At 39.3% G+C, this 20,666-nt stretch overlaps 2 protein-coding genes across 4 annotated transcripts; one reads left to right on the forward strand and one right to left on the reverse strand.

The window, feature by feature from the left end:
• Positions 1–98: 98 nt before the first annotated feature.
• Positions 99–6,050, reverse strand: mtfr1 (mitochondrial fission regulator 1). 2 transcript variants are annotated; one of them, XM_044105470.1, is made up of 8 exons: positions 5,956–6,050; positions 5,157–5,273; positions 4,608–4,706; positions 2,913–3,046; positions 2,242–2,477; positions 1,876–2,116; positions 1,599–1,785; positions 99–1,079 (listed from the first exon to the last, which is right to left on the reverse strand). In XM_044105470.1, the coding sequence occupies exons 2-8, from the start codon at positions 5,190–5,192 to the stop codon at positions 1,032–1,034; spliced, it is 981 nt and encodes a 326-aa protein (XP_043961405.1). In that variant the 5' UTR covers positions 5,193–5,273; positions 5,956–6,050; the 3' UTR covers positions 99–1,031. The 2 variants fall into 2 exon arrangements, with proteins under 2 accessions (XP_043961405.1, XP_043961404.1); XM_044105469.1 differs by having other exon boundaries at positions 2,242–2,480; positions 5,956–6,035.
• Positions 6,051–6,722: 672 nt separating this feature from the next.
• On the forward strand, positions 6,723–15,953 carry armc1 (armadillo repeat containing 1). Of its 2 annotated transcripts, none has more exons than XM_044105471.1 (7): positions 6,723–7,023; positions 7,837–8,048; positions 8,604–8,695; positions 9,784–9,976; positions 10,445–10,561; positions 10,682–10,756; positions 12,621–15,953. In XM_044105471.1, exons 2-7 carry the CDS (start codon positions 7,887–7,889, stop codon positions 12,810–12,812), a joined length of 831 nt encoding a protein of 276 aa, XP_043961406.1. In that variant the 5' UTR covers positions 6,723–7,023; positions 7,837–7,886; the 3' UTR covers positions 12,813–15,953. The 2 variants fall into 2 exon arrangements, with proteins under 2 accessions (XP_043961406.1, XP_043961407.1); XM_044105472.1 differs by having other exon boundaries at positions 6,735–6,808.
• Positions 15,954–20,666: the final 4,713 nt, after the last annotated feature.

The raw sequence follows: 20,666 nt of genomic DNA on the forward strand, positions 1-20,666 counted from the left end.
TAAAATGTTAATTATTCATTACACCTCTTAGAAACTGTTCAATGGAAATCATTTCTTGGTCAAACATTTGCAAGGAATGTTAAATCAACACCAAAAAGTCAAGAGAGACCAACTTTTATTAAAAATTATTTGCAGTTTTTTAGAAAACTCTTCTGTAAAACCAACAAAAACATTACTGACAGCTTGTCTGCCTTCCCTTATAAATAAAGCAGCTATGAAGTGAAATGAAAAGATACTTATAATGGCTCCAAACATCAGTTTAAACCGCAGGAATTGTAACATAAGATTGTTTTCTTGAAAGCATAACCATTACTGAACACTGCTCGTGCAACTACAGCAGCAATTCTAAAGAGATTTTAACTTTCCTCACAGTTTAATAAAACAGGAACAAAATGCAGAATCCTGCAGGACATCAGTGGAATGTCTTTGGCTTTTAAGAGATAAAACAAATGCTATAAACTAAAACACATTTTTACTGGAACTGGTGAACCTGACAGAAGATCAAATTCTTTCAACCGTCAACCCACACTTGGTCGAGTACCTTGAAACGAATAATGGACGAGTCAGTCACACCGTTCACTGTTAAAAACAAACTACAGCATCTACCTGGACTGAATATAAATAACCTCCTCCCAATCAAATTAAACTACAATTTACACATGTTCTTCAACAATACTGCACCAAATGGCTGAAAGTGCTTTTTTTCCCTTCCATGTTAAATGAGCTTCTCCAGCTTCACTCCTCTTCCATGTGCAACAAGTTAAAACAAATAACTACAAAATAAGGTTAATAATAATAATAATAATAATAATAATAATAATAATAATAATAATAATAATAATAATAATATTTGTCTAGTGTTTGTGTTCACATGAAACCATGGTTTAAAATATAAAGCTGATATAAATTATAAAAGTGCAACAACAAAAGAAAAATCCACAATCTTGGACTGAGATGATTAAAAATCGGTCCAGCCAGGTGAGCAGAGAGAAGCTACAGATTCTCTGGATGAGACGTTCAGGCTCCTCTGGTCAAAGCAGCTTTTTCCTTCCAGTTGGTTTCAGCATGTGTTGCCCAAACTGATGAGACAAGACAGATCAGGAATCTGCTCATCTACAAAGCTCCAAAATGTTCACCTTCTTACAGAAAAGGATTAGGGCCACTGGAAAAAAAATAAATAAAATTCTGACGTTTTTCCCGCCTCAGAATAATAATTGTTTATACATAATCAGACAAATGTAGTGTTAAAATTCAAATCTGTCATAAATTTGGGACCAGCTTTCAGTGTAGTTAAAGTGCAGGTTTACAAATACTACAGCAAGGAAAAAAAAATTATGTAATTATTCTTATATGCTGACAACATAATTGACATCCACCTAAGTGCGTTTAGTTATATGACATAGATTAACAAAGTTAAAATTCTGAATATAATGTCAGAATTATATGAAAAAAAAAAAGCCATGATTCTGGGGGTTAGGGAAGGCCATTCTGAGATAAAAGTAAGAATTTTATTTACGTTTTTTTTTCCTTCCCAGTGGCGCTAATCCTCTTCCGGACCGTCTAATTGGACACCAGATGGATAAATTTATCCGTCTCACCAGAGGGGTTTCACTTTGAGGTTTGGCTTCTGGGTCGGCGACCTTCACATCTTCTCTGTCGCTTCCTTCTTGTCCGCTGTCATTTCGAAACCGATGGGCGAACTTGCGTTTGAGAGCTTCGGCGATGAGACCCGCAGGGTCGGCCGGTTCGTTGGACTTTGTTTTGTCTTCAACTTTCTCTAAGCGACTATAAAAAATTACAAAAAGAAAAAAAAATTAGAATCAATGAATAAAACGCTCGGTACATCAAAACTGAGCCTGAAGGTTTGAGACGAACCTTTTGACCGACCGCAGCTTAACTTTGTCCATGTCCTTCAGGATGTCCAGCATGCTGGGGATTTCTGCTGGCATTGAATCCACAGCGGCCTGCTCATCTTTCTTCTTCCCCCTTCTCTCTTTAATCAGCTCAATGGCTGAAAATGTTCGCAGTAGTGCTGGTGCAGGAGGTGGTGGTGGTGGTGGTGGTGGTGGAGGAGGAGGGATGCTTCCTAAAGGTGGAGGAGCCCCAGCAACAACAGCTGGAGTGAAATGGGAACAAAAGAATAAAAGCTTCAAGTCATGTAGAGGTCTGCTGCCATCTAGTGGAAACAGTGAATTAGAGTAGAAGACAAACGATCAGATTGGCTAGAAATAAATATTTTACCCGACTGCGCCGTCTTTTCCTGAGCCAAGACAATCTGAGCTATCTGCGCTCTGAGTTTGGCAAGTTCAATCTCCAGCGCGCTGATCTTCTGGATCGCCTCGTCGTTTGCAGCAGTTGGTCCAAGCTGGTCAGGCGCGTCCTCGTGCAGAGTGGGCAGGGAGCGCCGGCGGGCGACCGGTTTCCTCTGAGGACGAGGCTGCTGGGCCCGAAACATGAAGCCCGCTGGGATTCCTGGCCTGCTTCAAGGAGACCACAGGTCAGGAAGTCCCGCCGCTTAAACTCAGAGCTTCACAACCTTCTTTTTACTCCTTCAGCTTTTTCACATTTTGTCACAAATTAGGACACACTTTATTAGACTTGTGTGAGATGGACCAACATGAAGCAGTGCACATTGGGAAGTGGAGGAAAAATCCTAACTGGTTTTTCACAACACTTTCACTGCAACAGTGCCTGCAAAACTTTTTCAACCTTGAAGTCTTCTTGCAGGATTGCTCTGTATTCATCTCCATCTGTCTTCACAAATATTAAGCTTCCTTGTCCCTGCTCAAGATCTGCACAGCATGACACCATGTTCCACGTCAGGGATGGTGTGCTCTGCGTTTTCACCATGTTTCCCTACATGTCTCTGGAAATGTGCAAACATAGGAAGACTTTTTGTTCAGTGCTTTCACCTGGATCTGCCAAAGTAGCCTTCATCATCCTCTTCATCCCCATCGATCCAAGCGACGTCAGCGAGGGAGGCGACCAGGTTGGTCTGCCTCTTGGCTCTGATGAGAACTCCAGCCTCCTCAGTGTATGGGTAAAGCTGCAGGGATGAGGAAATCCCTTTAACACTGGGGTAAACTTCAGCAGTGAATCACAGTTAGTACAAATGAAAATAAAAACAAAATGAAGAATTTGGAAACCGATGCAACTCCATCTCTACACAAAGGCAACAAACCAAATGCTAAAGAAATAAAACCCAACATCACCATTTCACTGTGTAATCAATACATTTGTATATTTCTTCACTCATGAGAACAGGTATTTTCTGGCTATGTCAGATTTAAAAATCTGAAATAAACAGAAACAAAGACTCTAAATTCAAAAAGTGCTTATAAGACATACCTTAAGCAGTTACTAGATAAAGAGTACATCTTGTAGCCTCACAACAGAAATTATAAACAGATACTCCAATATGCACAGCCTCTTTTCATGAAGCAGGCCTATGCAGAAATTGTGTGATGTGCTCCAAAGTACACCACATTTACGTGCCACTGCATTATTAAAATGATCAGAGCAACCAGACATGGACAAACACGTCACACTGCTTAGCAGATACAACCTGGGCTGCAAGAATTAAAGTCACACCAAAACACTACCACACTCCCAAGAATAAAATCTCAAATGCTTCAAACATTATACTAGATATAATATTAGAAGTGATGAGCAAGAGGAGAAACTTCAACTTTTTTAAAAGCATGCTTCTGGGATTAAATCACAAATATATATATATATATATATATATAGATAGATATAAATAAAAACAAATATCAAAAGTATTCACAACACTTGAACTTTTCTGTATTTTCTTACAAGAACCACAACCTTTAATGCATTAATTAGATATTTGTAGTGACAAACCTACACAAAGTGGCAAATACACAGAGAAAATGTTTTTGCTTTCTTTTCAATAAATAAATACAATCTTTACAATTTGGCATGTTGCACGCATTTATTTTCAGCTTCCATTATTTTGGTGTCCCTAAAAAAATAAACCTGTGCAACAGATTCCATATAAAAGTCAATGAATTAGAAAACCTAGTCCATTTGGATGCTATTCAGTCCCATGCATATGGTGAAATAGAGAAACTGTAGAAGGTCCACAGCCTGACTACATGTATCAGTGACTCAATGAGTCTTCAATAAGCTCAAGGTTGTTGACGGTTGCTGAGCAAGACTGACCTAAAGCAGACAGACTGCATTCCTCAGAGAAAGGGAGGGCAGCTGCAGAAAGAAGAGAAAAAGGAGAAAGGGCACAGTTTTGAAAAGCGAAAAAGCAGAAATGAAAGGAAATCAGATGTCAATCAAATCTATAAAGTCTTGCATCCAAACAGTCAGAATTCTCACTGGTAAAATCCTACGTGCGATCATGAGTTCAGAGACGCTCTCTGTTTATAGTTCATTAGTGGAAACAGCCAAAGAAGAAGAAGAAGAAAAAAAGAAAAACAAAAACTGATGAGGGTGTGAGCTTTGTTGATACAAGGATTTGACATTAGTTTGGAGAAATGGATGGAAAAAGGGTGGAAAAACATGGCTGAAGCAGCCATCAAATCCCCACAGAAATGTTAGATTTGGATAAAAATCAAAAGGCCGTTACACCTTACCTGAAAATGAACCCGGGGGCATGGCTTAATCGGAAGACTGGACGCGATTCTCCTTACCAAGCTTCTGGAAGAACCATAAGCCTTTCCTGAACCAAAGGCCTACAAGGGGAAAATAAAATACAAACATGCATCAATATGTCTGCTACAGGGACTCCTTTTCTCTTAGGGGACACAAGAAAACCATTTCCACCAATCTGACATCAAAAGACACTTTACATGTTCATTGAAATAAACAGGGTGGTAGTTCCTGGTTTGGATGTGAATAAAATGTAGAGCTGCTGATAATTTAATGACAATATTGATTGGCATCAAATTTTTCTCACCACTATTCTCTTCCATAATCACAATGTCCCCACCACTCTCCCTGAGCTTTCCCCATCTCTGCAAAATTATGAATACAATATAAATTTAATCTTGCTTCCCAATCTTTGTCCTGTGCTGTAGAGATCAGGTCTCAGTGATTGCGATGTTAAGAATCTCAATATTGCAATTTCACATATTGGACAGCACTAAAAAAAAAAAAATAATAATAATAAAGCAGTCACCCACCAGGTCCATTTCAATCTTTGCATGTTCTATACTCATTTCTGTTGATCAGTTTCAAAAATGCATAGGGAACATGTCTCCAGATCAGCATGATCCACAGAAAGAGCCCAAAAAGAGGAGCTGGAAGAGAGAAAAAAAAACTGAATAAACAAACTGAAAATGGTCTATACAATATACTCTATGCCAACCCTTGCTATGATGTTGGTTTTGTCCTCCAATGTTATCATTAAAGTAAATTTTGATCCAAAAAAAGCATTTCTTTATGAATCCTTCCAAGAAGTGGTGCAAGTCGTAAAACTATGAAAGGAAAAAAGGGGTCTAACAAAGAAAGTACAGCAAACATACTTCTGATAGCAGTGCTTGTGTTTGTTCGTCAATTTTCTCATTTCTTAGAACGTATCGAATTTTTCCAATGTAACCTTGTCTGTCCTTAACTGAAACCGTGGAAATAAACACGCAGGGCAAAGCTACATAGTGAAAGTTACCTTACACCGACGTTTGTTTTGATATTTAGCCACTTTAAAATGAACAAAAATACGCCGGTTCAAAGTGGACGACAGCAAGTGGCCATTCTTTTAATGACATTATTCTTCAGTTAGCTGGATTTCCCAGACCTTCGATTAGCGGGTCACAATGCTAACTAATGCTAACGATAGCAGCGGTTCTTGGCTAATCCAAACTTTACGCTTCTCAAGATTTAAACTTATGTCTCGATTAAGTTAAATGTGGGAGTGTTATTGCCTAATAAATTTTTACCGCTATATATGTAGCCGAAAATCAGCTGCATAAAAGTTAAACTTACTGAAAGCCGCTATCACTAGTTTAAGGATCTTCCAAACACGACGCCGAGCATGTAGTATACAGGGATAGATAATGTGGGAAGAACTTTAGGATTGCGCTTTTAACCAATTGGATTATTGGATTTACAGAACACGGATTGGTTGTTTGTGTTGAGTGACTATCCACTTCACCAATCAGTACTAGCCCATCCTCCTACTTTACCGTGAGATGGACAGACTACTAAATTACTTCCATATTTTGTATGGCATTAGTTTCTTTAGCTTAAGCTTTGTGACTGTGTAGTTTGTGGGCCTCATCTGTTTAACATTTGGAGATAAGTAATAGTAAGTGGACAGTACAAAGCAGAAGTATGATCAGTGACAGCTGAAATGAAAAGCACTGCTTGTCTCTTCGTCATTTGGTTATAAACCAATCACTTTCTGGCCTTGGCTCAAAGGTACATATTCAGTTCGACCCAAACAAGTTTGGATCCATGGAGCATCCCCAGCTTTATTTTATATATAGAAGCGACTAAATATAAAAAATTACTTACATAAAATATTAGCAAAACTTTTTCTTAAAGTACAAATGCCACTCACTATATGGCTAACGCTATGACGTATCGTACAGCATGTACGTCTACACTGTAGAGTCAATCAGGTTTCCCCGTCCAATCAGATTTCAGGGAAGTTTGTTTTATTTTCCCGCACAGCCCGGTGGAAAAATTACACATAATACTGACATCCCGTCGGTGGCACTGGAATGTCCTTGATAACAAAACAGCTGCACCCTGTCAGTGTGCTTTCAAAACCCAAACACTGTGCACAGCTGCTAGCAAAAGAAGCGTAGGGGAAGAAAGGGGACACAGGCCAAGGGGTGGTGAAATTGTTTTTGTTACTATTTACTTTAGGTAGTTTCGTAACATAGCTATTGGTTCAGGTGTCAATTTTGTATTCGTAGTGGCTGAGTCGATCCGGATTTGGCTTGGGACTTTCATGACCAACTGACATAAAGCTAGCTTTAGAGTACGGATAGTTAGCATAGCCTAGCCCCTGCTGAATCGGCTGTGTACAACAGGGCGTGATTTAAGGTGAGCCTGGGGACAAAAAAACCCGAGCCTTTACGTTCATTGTTACAAACCCGTTAATACTTAAGCCTTAATGTGCTGTCGTGAACGGATTTATTTTTGAAATATTTTTCCAACCTCATATAAAAATATATTTTGTTGCATATAACAGCTGCGGTTTTTTTTAGTGTGTGTCAATAATATCAATCTATGTCCTGTCAGCTGGTGTAATATCACAACGATTAGGGCTTACAGAAATCCTATCAGACATCTATCTGTAGGTTTTAAGCAACAAGCTAAGTATATTAACATATTTTAGGTGGTTGTTAACTCTAATTCAATGTGTAATTTAATTTAATACGAAAGTGTAACACAACATATATAGCTAATACTGAGTTATTATAGTATCTTGCATGTCATGTAGAATAAAGCACGGATTATGACCTTTATTAGCTTGGTGTTCATGTATATTTGATAACATAAATTACATACAGGTTTATTTTTATGCAATATATTTTTATTTATTTCATTTCACAATCTAAATTCTTCTTGTATTTCTATAAGTGACGTGTATTTGGTTTCAGTCCTCTTGCTCTTTAACCAGATGTAGAAATGGTTCCAAACGTTTTACAAATAATGGAAACCACATGTTTTTGTTACCCTTAGTTCTAATCCTTCATCTGTTTTATGCTTTTATGTAACTGGCTCTTAATGGTCCACAGATAATTCCTTTAAATTTATTGTTTGGTTTGTGTTCTAATAATCACTGTCTCCTGTAACCCCTTAATAATAATAAAATAATAATAATAATAAAATGTCCCATTTTTCTTTTTCCAGTAAAGAGAACAGGTTGGTTTGATGCACGTGCCATCAAAGCCGGAGGCACCATGAGTGCGGAGGTGGATGCACTGACTGTAGTAAACCAGCTGAGAGATCTCGCTGCGGACCCCCTGAATCGAAGAGCCATAGTTGAGGACCAGGGTTGCCTTCCGGGGCTCATCCTTTTTTTCGACCATCCTAACCCACAGGTTGTCTACTCTGCATTGTTGGTAAGCATTACCTGAAACCTATAAAGTTTTTTTATCCCATTATGCAAAGACTGAGATTGTTCAGATTTATATTAACAAAATGGCGACAGTAATGGTGTTACACAGAATGTGTCCTAACTCTGTTTTCTAGTGGTTTCTGAAATATGTGAATTTCTCTCTGGTATTAATAAAGTGTATTCATTCAGTTGATGTTGAAGTGGTTTAAATTTGTGTTGTGGGTTTTTTTGTTCCTTCCCACCTTTACTGCATAGAAGCAGATTTTAGTTGCAGCTGTAAGGTTATTTCTGGCACAAAAACAGTCTCGTTTTCTTGTGATGCAAATCCAGCCCAGGCTTCGTCTCATCCTCGTATTTTAATTCAACGAAACACTTTTGTGCAGCACCACATGTTACTGCTGCTACTCATTTAAGTGGTTTGATGTAAGAGACCTATTAATTACGAGCACAAAGTCAGAGTTTTGGTAATGTATGTGCAGCTGACCATGGGTGCCTCTTTTAAAACGCTTTTCTGTGACGTTTAACAGCAGACAGATTAAAGCTGCCCTCTCTCTTGCAGGCTGTGCGCTACCTGGCAGAATGTCGGGCCAACAGAGAGAAGCTGAAGGGCGAGCTGGGCATGATGCTGAGCTTGCAGAATGTCATGCAGAAGTAAGTCTCTGTCTGCAGCATGTCAGAAATGCATGCTTATGGTGCACTTTGTTTTTTAAACCTTAGTCTTTTTTTTTTTTTTCTTTTGCTTGGACAGTTTCTGCAATATTTCTGGACCCAATGTTGGTTTTTACTTGTCGTCTCAGGCTGAGTGTTATTAAAGCTGAATTACTGTAGAGTGGCAGTAATGTAAAACGCTGCTTGCGCACGCAGTCAACATACATGTTTCTCACTCTTAACTGATGTGGAGATGAATTTAATTATTTTCACATTTAAATTATAAACAAACCAATAAAAATAAAACAATACAAATGATGGCCAGTCGTTTATTGTTAAATGGAAGTGTAGTCTGTTTAGGCGAGAGACATAACGACAGCTTTATTTAAAGGTCTGTGGCGACAGTCCCTTTATTCAGTCAGGATTTAATGGGATGTATGAAGGACAACTTCAGCAAAAGTCCTAATAACATAATAAAATGTTTGCCTTACAATTTTTGATGCCTGGTTGAATGCTGTAATCTGGATTTGTAAAAAAAAAAAAAAAAAAAAAACTAGGGCTGGGCAGAATGGCTAAAAAATTAAATCTCAAATTTTTTTATACCAGACCCAATTTCCAATTTTAATAGATTTTTTTTCTTTCTCACTTTATTTTCTAAAAGTGAAATTACAAACGACAGGAAATATTTTCAAAATGTGGCTTTTATTTCAATCATCCCTTCTGTAAGATGCATGACGGAGAGGTGGGACCTGGCAACAAGAACGTTTGTTTCATTACAAGTGGATAGTCATAATATAACTAGAAAAAAAAAAGCATTTATAAGAGGATAATTAATTTCCTATTTTTCTTGTTGGAGTTCTCATAAAATTAATTTTCCTAATATTACAACTTTATTCTGGTGATATTAAGACTTTGTTCTCATGTTGCTGTGGCTGTATTTCTCTATCATTCTGATTTTATTTTTGTAAAAAACTGACTCTTATATTCATAGATCCACACCTCCACTCAGTTGATCAACACCGATCATTTCACTTCATTTTCACACGACTACGTTTCTAATTGTTTTTCTTTTGTTGTCTCTGACCTTGAAGGAGCACATCCCCCGGGGAGACCAAACTGCTGGCGTCTGAGATATACGAGATTCTGCAGTCAGCTGGTAAAGAAGAGGCTGAGCAGGCCGAGGCAGCCGCTGCGTCCTGCCGCCGTAAAGCCCACTTCTTCCTCGGCTCCAACAACAAGAGGGCCAAAACTGTAGTTTTGCACATCGACGGACTGGACGACTCTGTAAGTGTTCACACGACGCGTCAGGACTTTGCCCTGCCCCTGTCACATTGACACACACACACACCCGGTGTCGGTTGATGTGCAAATATCCCCTTCAGATCAACATGTTTGCTGCTGTCATAATCGCAGATATGCCACATCATCTTAGGTGCGTCTGTGCGGTTTATAAGAAGGTTAAGGGCACAGGTTGTAAATGTCAGCCATTGAACAGCAGGATGCTGAGATTGAACCTGAGTGTTGCTCAGCAGGAAGCCTGCATCGAGCCAGATTACATTACCGCAGACAGACGGCCTCCGGTGGGCTGCACTAACACACAACGCTGCAGAGGCTCAAAACTCTACGTGCTCAATGTTTGTGCAGCATTTGAAAGCTGTTTCCACATTTAACAGCTCATGCAAACACAATTATTGTTTTGCATGCCTCTGGGATGTGAACTCTTCTCTTTATCTGCGTCCTTTCTCTCGTCAGACTCGAAGGAGCCTGTGTGAGGAGGCTTTGCTAAAGATACGAGGAGTCATCAGTTTCACCTTCCAGATGGCCGTGAAGCGATGCGTTGTCCGTATCCGTTCCGACCTTAAAGCTGAGGTATTCCCTTTGAAATGGATAACAACTCAAGTTTACCCTCGATTTATGTGTGGGGGGGACGATTCTCTGCGTAATATCATTTGATAGATTAATTTTATGACGTTGAATGTCTTCTCTCAGGCATTGGGAACAGCAATTAACTCCACCAAAGTAATGAAGGCTCAGCAGGTGGTGAAGACAGAGGACGGCGGAGAGGTAAGGACAGCTGGGAAGTTGCACTGTTTACTCAAACTGCTTTACATAAAGTTACCCCCCCACAGAGGAAGTCAGATGATAGGTGAGTGTGTAAGATGGGGTGTTTATCTGTGGACTGGTCTTGGCTCAAACCTATTTATGCTGACATGATTTGTCACATCTCTTCCTCAGACCGTGAGCTTGTTGTGTCTAATGGGAATTAGATTAAATCTTAATGTGTCATTATGTTTTGTAATTTTTACATTTTTTTTGCAGCGGTTGTTTACATTTGTACCACAAAATTGTGGAGAGTGGAAGGATTGCTGCTTCACACTCAGTGATCAGTGATCAGATCAGAGTTCAGGATGAGACATAACAGTGAAATTAGACAAATACAAAATTAATTTGGGATGGTTTTATTTGATTTATAGCGATTACAGTTTAAAAACAAAGTGAAGTCACGCTAAAGTAAACAATTGATTTTAAATTAACTGGGATTATTGGTACTTCCAAGTGAGGGCTTATGAGTGTGAGGCACAGCTCTGTGATATTTCACGTCAGTTTAAAAGTTGTTTGCAAACAAAAAATATATTATTTAAACAGAATATCTTGACTGTAGAACCTGTTAGACTTCGGGTAGAAACAATTCTGCGAACATTCATCCATTAGGAAATGTTTTGCACACTCTCAACAATAAAACCTTCACACTTGAGTTTCTTTTCCACCACAGGAAACCTATTTCCACCAACTGCAAAAAACAGTTTTTAATTGCATTCAGGATGTTTCTGTTGTGTGCTGCATCAATATGAGACGTTTTCTGTTTACATAAACATCTTGATTTTACACTTCACAGCGAAAAGGAACAAAACTGCGGGTCAGGGTTAAAAATGGGTTTTGGGAAAATGATTCCCTGAGTAGAAAATGTTCAGTCGAAATACATAAGAATAAATACTATTATATCAATAGCAGGGCTGTTTTCTGGGATAGATCTCCACCATGATATTTTTTGCTTCATGAAAATCATGAGATGGCTTTATTCATGCAAAATATTGTCACTTATGGGCTTCCATCCCGCTTTGTGACTTAGTGTCACTAGTGGGCATCTAACAATTGTCCCAGAAATTATTGAGTTAGCCAGTATTGTTGCTTTGAGACCATTTTCAAGAAATATATTGATAATGGCATAACAATGCAAGTTCTTCCTCCCTAAGACTAATAAACTTTAATTTTGTACAGGACATTTAACAGCAGAACTGGAAGATATTTTAAATACTCAAACTAAAACACAACAGCCAAAAGCAATCAGTATAAAGGAAAGAAACACTACAGATTACCGAAACCATAAATAAAATCAATTGATGTTTTTGTAAACAAAATTGTACTTCAAAAAAATATTGATTATCAGAATGGAAATTATTAGCTCATTTGAACTTTTCACCTGATTAATTGATTAATCTAATGTAATGTAGGATGGATGGATGGATAATTGATTAATTCCTTATTTACTGCAGTTAGACTCTATCCACCCAGTATAATAGGGAACAAACTGTATTACAATAAGTCCTTTATGGTATTCATGTTGTCCACAATGATATTAAAATTGTAAGTGATAACATAATGTTCTGGTAAACTCATTTGGCGCTGGTTCCTGCAGTTTAAACGCACACAGAGAACATTTGTAACAATGCATCATGTGGCCAGCAGGGGTCAGTCAAACTTCAGTCATGTCTTGTAAATACAGTTGAGGATTCTTGGCTTCACTGTGACCCTATTAAGCTATCAGCTGTTTACATTAGCTGATATTATTTTTAGATAAGTTGCATTAATTACTGTAAACAAATCACTCTCGGTGTTCTGTGCGTTTCGCTCTCTGTCTTTGCTGCAGCTGATGGTACCATTCCAGGAGGATCCGTCTGTGCTGGTGGAGGAGAACACAGACATCCCAGACTACTTACCTGAGGACGAGAGTCCATCGCAGGAGCAGGACAAGGCCGTCACCCGGGTGGGGTCGGTCACAGACGGCCTGGGCTGGCTCAGCACGGCCGCCAACTTCCTGACACGTTCATTCTACTGGTGACAGCTTCCCGCGTCTCACTCAGCATAGTGTCGGTTTTCACCCTGCGTCACTAGTTTTAGGTTCCCCTCTCAACAGCACATGTGCTGGACTGCCAGTTGGAACATGCAATAACTTTAACATGTGCAAATATTAGGCTACAAATCCCACAACAAGGCTGTTTGTTCATGACTATAAACTAACTGCAGATATCTAGAGGACATAGCCAAAGGACTCTATATCCAGCAGAACCAAATAGCTTCCTGGAAATGAGTAATGCTATGTTGAACTAGTAGATAAATGAGAGGTTCAGTTTCATCTCTTTTTGTGCATGAGTTCAGCTCTTCATTTCCTTCCATCTATTCCAATATTTCCTCATTAGATTATTTATCCTTTAAATTTGTTACATTTTCAGTCACGTTTTGTTTGTTCTTTTCAGCATGCTATGTGCCAATCTTGCCCGTTGCCTAAGTCCACAAATAATTTGTGTGGTTTTTGAGAGTTAGTTGTAATTATTTATTCATATTTTACTCAAATCATTTGAGAGCTCTGAACAAAGGCTGTTAGTTCACAGAAAAAAGTAGACACCAGCAGAAACCGCTGCTCATTCAGCCGCCGGCTCCCATGCGTTGGACTGAATTGTGATTTTTAAATCACAGCTTATGAGTGTTTTGGCTGATTGATGCAGGGCATCTAGATACATCCAAATGTCACCTGCCAGTTAATTTAATGAAGTCATTCAGTTTAAATAGTGAAACTTCATTTCACATGGCTGTATTTCAAACGTTTATTTCTGTTAGCTTCGATGACTCTGGCTTACAGCTAACGAAAACCCAAAATTCAGTTCTGTGGAAAATTATAATATTACATTAGATTAATAATAAAAAAAAAAAAAAGCTTTTAAAACGGAAATGTGAGCCTCTCAGTTTGGTCATGGCTCGTTCTTGTGCGAATTACAGCATGGAAGTTCTGCTTTGAAATTAAATTAACGTTGCAAAACTTAGCAGTGGAAGCATAAACTGCTGTAATATTTCTGTGCTGACTTTGGACTTCATGAAACACAGAGGACCAACACCAGCACATGACTTCACTGACAGTCAGTCGTACCTCAAGTCCTGGATACATCTCTGACTCCACTTCAGTCCAGAACTTGTAAATATTCAACTCTAAGGAATGGGCTTTACTTTATGATCCTCTCCAGACTGTGGTTATCCCTGCAACGTCTTCCACCAAACGTTTTCCTTCCTCTCTTCCATTAAGATGCTCTCTGTGGAAGACCAGCTTATTTAGAACGCTTGTGGAGAAAGTCAATGTCTGTCTGGATGGCTGCTAGGTCAACCGATTTAGGTCAAGAGGTTTGCAACCCACATGCAGTTCTTTGGATCTTCTACATGGCTCTTAATAACTAAGAAGTAGTAAAGTTTCAACTAATGCTTTCAGGTCTCAGCCCTTCTTCGGGTTTTTGCAATAATAATTAGTCACATTAAATTTTAAGTTTGTTTAAATCAACTTAAACAAACTGGGTTAGAAACTTTGTGCTTTACAGGATTTTTTCACAAACATCAACATCCCACAGAAGAATATGTGAAATATATATATATATATATATATATATATATATATAAACGTACTAACGTCAGAGGGACGTGCATATGTCAGTAGTAATATGCTCTTCTTTATTTGTCCATGTTGCAGTTAATCTTTGTTGCATGTTTGTTTTTAGTATATATATTTATAAAAATAACAAATTTTCCTATTGCAGGTATAATTTGTCAAATTCCTTTTTTTCCCTGACAGTTCATTTAATGTTTGTGGCTCTAGACAAGTTTTATTTCACTTGACTGGGAACTTTCGCCTGGTTTAGGTCGTAGCGTTTCATTTCTGCATCGAAGTCAATGCTTTGTTGGTCCTATGTGCTATAATAATTGTCAGACAAACTGAATTTGGTGTTTTTACTACCTGGAAGCCGTAGTCATCAAAATGAGGTGTGACGAATCCAGACACTTTACAATGCATTTCACTTTTTAAATTGAATTACTGAAATAATTCAACTTTTGGATGATTTTTCAAGTATTTAGATGCCGCTCATCACACCCTTTTAATGTGTTTGATTGCTTTATAAAATTTAAATCCATCCAAGGTAACCTTATGCAGGTAACCCCTCTAAGGTGAGCTCCTCTGTTAGCGATCCTTCATTGATGATGCTACCTCTGCTCTCAGCCTCGCCCTTCACATCAACCTGGGCTGTGATCTGTCAGTAACACCACAGCTCTGCATGATGAAGCCGCCTGCTTGGTAAATATTTCCCCGTGTTTCCTTGAATTCCTCGGCCATTTTTTTGCAGTATTGTCACGACAGCTTAGCCAGCAGTGTCCTTAAAGCAGCGATCATGTTGGAGCACACTCTCACATTCGAAGGACTCACACAAACGCTGTGGAGGAGATGTATATTTTGTAAATGGTGCCTCATTCCCTGACGTGAAGGATCTTTTTTTTTTTTTGTTATTTTACTTTTAGTTTGAATAATTCTGGCTTTTATTATAGGTCACAAATTACGACTAGAGCTCGTAGCAGCTGGTGTTTCTTTTTAATCTCCTGAATTTCACCTCAGGTTTAATTATTCTGACTTGTGTCATTAACAGTTATTACAGCCAGTGCTGACCGGGCCACTTTCTGTCTTTCATGGTACGGAGACGTCACGTTTGGTTGGGGTCAAACCGAGAAAACGGCAGAGAAAAGCAAAACTGGTGGTGGCCATGTTTTGAAAAGCAATAATTTTTTCTGGTTGATGTCACCATAGGTCAACAACACCTTGCAGACTAGCGTCAGCGGGACGTGCATATGTCAGCAGTATTACTCTCTTCTTTATTTGTCCACGTTGCAGTTAATCTTTGTTGCATGTTTGTTTTTAGGATTTCAGCTCATTTTGCAAAGAAAATACTTGAAACCTGTTCAGATTTCTTTTTTTTCTTTCTTCTTGCCATTTGCCTCAGCTGTAATATCGAGAAAGAGCCTCTGACAAAATCCTCGGAAATGTAACCTCTTGTGTACAAACTTGGCAGATGTAATATAACCTGTGCAGATTTTAAAAGCTGTAGATTCCTGTATACTGTTAATGCGAAACAATGATAAACATTGAAATAAGAGAAACGGTGTCGGCTTTCAATTCCTGCTGTCGCTGATGATCTTTTGTTTTGTTTGTTTGGCATACTTTGACATCACATCGCTGCCATCCAGTCGTCCTCTACGTCTCAAATCAGACTGCTGAGGTTGGCGAGCGTTCCCCACGCAGAGAAAGAGAGGAGAGAAAATTCTGTTTTCTTTGCTGGTGCATAATTGCGATGCCTCGAGGGGCAATCCTGTGGCCTGCCTACCACTCCCCCTACGCCCAACACACACACACACCACACAGCCGAGGTGCTGGTAGGCAAGCAGAGGTAAGCGCCAAGTCCAGCTGGAAGCCCTGGAGCCACTGATGCTGCTGATGCTGAGGCTCCGATGAAATCCTGTGCCAAGCTGTGGAGGAGGCCTTTACTCAGTTTCTGCATCATCTGGATGTTTTCAATTCTGACCCCTCTGGACTTCCAGAAGGGTGTTTTTGTTTTTTTTTCTAAAACTTTAGGTTTAATTGGAAAGTTCAACCAAAACTTAAGAATTTGGCCACTTTTTTACATTCAAAATAAATGTGAATGTTCAGTATATGCAATAAAAGACACATCAATATAAGGTATTTATTAGCACGAAGCATAAATGAACCAGTGTACTCGACACTTTTGTGAAATTTATTTCCTGCGCTCCACCACTAGAGAGAGACAGAAAGACGGCAGAGGAGAAAGTGAGCCAGCCAGACCAAACTCAGCGCTTGGCTATAGGTTTTTAACATGTTGTGTTTAAACTCCATTAAAAGAATTGCCAAGTTGTAGCCATTTTCTGACTTTGTTCTCAATCACAGTGGTTAATGTTCTCCTCAGTACTTTGATTGTTTCAGTCATTCACTCTCTCTTAAAGATTTCTAGCGATGTTCACAGAAGGCACATGCAGCCCTCGCCTCTTATTTTCAAATAAAACCTTCATATAATTTCCCTCCTCTCTGACTCTCAGATAAGCGGCGATGCAGCAGAGCCTCCTTTTCACTCTTCCTCCTGCTGATAAAACTCAATCAGCCTCATGCCTCCACCTCATATCAGGCCACTTGTATGCAGAAAGCTCCGTGCATAAACGTGTTTTCAGTATCACCCTCCCACCTGTGTGTATTTGCATGTTTAATCTGCACTCAGGGAAGATGGGGCCCTGATGCAGAGGAGATAAGGTGAGTCCCCTGAGGAGTTTTATTGAAGGTTCAGCTCCCAGTCAATGGGATCAGCCGTAAATCCTGCTCAGACTGTGGCAGGAAATGATGTGACTCCTGCAATTTATGTCAAATAACTTTTGAGGATGTGTGAGTGTAAGCGATCAGCCCTGCCAGAGCGGTGATAACTCTTCGACGGAGGGGCCCCGGTGAAGATTTAATTGAGACATTTTTCTTTATCTGAGGCAAGGCGCCGGGGCCGTGTTGTTGTGTAACGAGATGTAATGTCTCTCTTTATACGGGGGTCAACATCCAGGATGAGGGAAGGTCACGGACTGACTGTTTGAGCATCCAATTTGCTCACATAATACCCGCTCTACTGGGAGCTGGGTGAGTTACACAAAGCACTCCGCACATTCACACTGCAGGCAGCGGTGAGGGAATGCCATGCCTCTGAGTTTACAGTTAGATAGCCTTAACCTTAACATTAAATACAAATGGAGTGCAATAAATTAGAATATCACCGTAACAAACAATTCAAGCAATTCAGTAAATTAAGTCCAAAATTAAAACTCATGAAAGATATTTTGTCCCAAAAACCTTTGGTGCTTCATAGGTTAATAGAAGAATTTAAAAGTTTATCCTTCAACAAACATGAAGCTATTGAAACTATGTAAGAACCGGTGTGCTTTGATAAACTTTTCCTGGCAGCAGTCTGATTTGAGACGTAGAGGATGACTGGGTGGCAGCAATCAAACTCATCACCATAACTTTTGTACTCGATTTCAAGCAACACAGACTGAAGCTGTGAGATTAACTCTGTAGCCATTTTAAACTTCACAGAGTTTAGTTTATGTAATTCAGCTTCAAAGTTGAAAACTGGATAACAAAGTTTGGCACTGACTTGTAACTCAGCATATTTAGTTTCCAACGACTTGATATAGGTTGACTTTGAAATATTGAAGTGCAACTTGAGCCAGTAGCTTATGAGTTTGTCTGTCTTCCTTTTTCAAAATTATGTCAAAGCATTTGAGTCTTTATCATAACATGTCATTCCTCATATTGTGCATTGCCTCCTGCAGTTTGCATGGGGCCTTAATGAAATGCACACACACTCGCACCCCCACTCACAGAATTGTGGCCCTAACTCATTACCGTCCCCTGGAAGATTTGGATCCTCTCTGTGGCAGTGATGGAAAGGAGGAGGGAGGGTGAGAGGGGTGTGGGGGGGTGGGGGTCTCGTCCTCTGACACCACTGTGTCCGCCTGGCGACAACCACTCCAGGTGCTGATTGGTGGGATGAAATATTGCCGGTGAAAATTAAAAGGTCCCAGTGTCAAAATAATTCATGATATGCATATCTTCCCGGCTTGATGACATCGCTGGATTAGATGGATAATAAAAGCTTTCAGGCTACAGTGAAACAGTTTGAGCTGCAGCAGTGAGGGGGGGAGGGAGGGGGAAGAGATAGTGTCTATGTGTGTCAAAGGACATGGATTGCAGGGTCAAGATACAACAAGTGTGGACGTGCACGTCTTCATGCATGTACTGGGTTCGGAGTGAGCCTCTATCAAGGCTGTGCATGCGACCGTTTCTTCGCCACACACCCAGGATCTGTGATTTGAATATCCTCTGTAATTGTCCCAAAACGCCTCATCAGTGGATCTGCCTGCTGCCATTAGAGCCCAACAAAATGGTGTGACATTCAAATTCCCCTCAATGACAGGTTATTAGAGGCCCCCAAGCAGCCGGCACATAATTAAGCACCGCAGCGCTGACCTGTAATATGAAGAGATGGTTGAGTTGTAAAGTGGGAGAGAATGAAATGAGGCTGCTTTGTTAAAACACAGGAGAACTACTTGATTTTTTTGGGAGGAAAAAAAAAAATCAGAACAGCTGTCAATTCACAAAGACGATTCTGTGACAAACTGGGAGCCAGATGCTGTTAAAGCAGCAACACTTTGTAAGAAGAAGTGATTTATTTTCTCATGACACCACATTGGTCTGTGAAATGCAATTTAATTTTTTTTATATTTTTTTTTTTACATTAAGTGGTGCCAGAAAATGTCTCAGTTTAAACAAGATGGCAAAGAAAAGACAAAAAAAATAAAAACAACCTGAGAAAAAAATAAAGCAAGCGCGTGATTTTTATTTGTGACACTAAGAGCCGATTACACAACTTAAGACATGCTGTCCGAGGCCCCCGCTTTCCCCTTTAGAACAAGTGGACATTGTGATGAGCAACGGACCCATCTGCTGTGCCCTCTTCTCCAACTGGTGTGTGAACAGGACTGAATCCGAAGGTGCTATTTCCATCACAGTGGAACACAGTTAATACAAGTAGGACCTGGAAAATATCAACTCAATTCAATTTCATGTTTCATTGCTTATTATATACTACAAAAGTAACAACACAGCACTTCTCTTGGATGGATTACATATTAGTGAAACCTTTGGATAAATAGATTATATAAAAGACATCAATTCATCATATTGACAGCTCACAGCTCACCTTACTAATGAAGAAAAAACTACATTTAATTTTACAGAAATATAGCTTTCGCAGTGCACTGGCCTTTTGTCTAATCATGTTGGATTTGGTGTAGTAGCTGCAAAATACACGATGATTTAAGGGTTAGCACCCATAATGCTAATTATTATGCTAATAATATCTACTCCCCCACTGCCCTCTGCAGGGCCCTTTTGTTTGCTTTATTGCAGCTGGAATACCAGCTGCAGAACACTATAAGATGATAGGCAATATGAAAAAAGGGACACTATTTAATTCTTCTGAGCTAATTATAACCATAAAGCTATTGCTAAAGCTGATAATCACAGTTCCCCTCACAATCCTCTGCATGACCGGATGTGCCAATATTCTATGTTAGCCAACTAATGATATACAAAATTGTTGAAGAGTATAACAGAATAACACAGAATAACATCACTCTAACAACGGAGATGGCAAGCGCCATAAACACATTTTAAATAAAGCCCTCTGGTGGTCTGCCACAATATGACAATATAAAGAAAGAAGCAAGATTCGTTTTCAATGGCACCTCCAATGGGAGGTCAGGAGTGGCCATGACCCCTCCTGCAAAGCTGCTGGCCACGCCAGTGGCCCCCCAGCAAATCATGTTCAGTTCATACGAAGGTGCACAGAATCATCTTCTTTAATCAAGACATAAATGTAAAACCCAATAAATGGATGGAATTTATTTTTAAAAAGTTGAAGGTTTTTTTTTGGGAGCACCAATGTTTGGTTTTACAATGAATCATGCTAACAATAATAATCATGGCTTCCCTGACCATCTTCTAAAAAGCTCTTTTTGTCTACCAAGTCAATATTAGATATGATTCTAGGCGGATATTTAATCTTATATTTAGCAGTGATAATAGTAATCATAAAGACAATAATAATATTAAACCCAGTCCCCCTCACTGTCCTCTGCAGGGCACTTTTGATTGCCATGTTGCAGAGTGAGTACCAGCTACAATATACAATATAAGAAGAAGACAGCCTTTCATATAAGGACCTATAATGCCTCTCTATATTAAAGCTTGTGGTTTAATGTGCTCTACTAACAAATG

The sequence above is a fragment of the Gambusia affinis genome, linkage group LG21 (assembly GCF_019740435.1).
Source record: "Gambusia affinis linkage group LG21, SWU_Gaff_1.0, whole genome shotgun sequence".
Classification (NCBI taxonomy): Eukaryota; Metazoa; Chordata; class Actinopteri; order Cyprinodontiformes; family Poeciliidae; genus Gambusia; species Gambusia affinis.

Coding starts and splice junctions, on each gene's coding strand:
- mtfr1 (XM_044105469.1), bottom strand. CDS start 5,192: ATGAGTATAGAACATGCAAAGATTGAAATGGACCTG. Junction 2,481..2,912: donor GGCTACTTTGGCAGATCCAG/GTGAAAGCACTG, acceptor GTCTCCTTGAAG/CAGGCCAGGAATCCCAGCGG. Junction 1,080..1,598: donor CTCAAAGTGAAACCCCTCTG/GTGAGACGGATA, acceptor TTGTCTCATCAG/TTTGGGCAACACATGCTGAA.
- armc1 (XM_044105471.1), top strand. CDS start 7,887: ATGAGTGCGGAGGTGGATGCACTGACTGTAGTAAACCAGCTGAGAGAT. Junction 9,977..10,444: donor TCGACGGACTGGACGACTCT/GTAAGTGTTCAC, acceptor TTCTCTCGTCAG/ACTCGAAGGAGCCTGTGTGA. Junction 10,562..10,681: donor GTTCCGACCTTAAAGCTGAG/GTATTCCCTTTG, acceptor GTCTTCTCTCAG/GCATTGGGAACAGCAATTAA.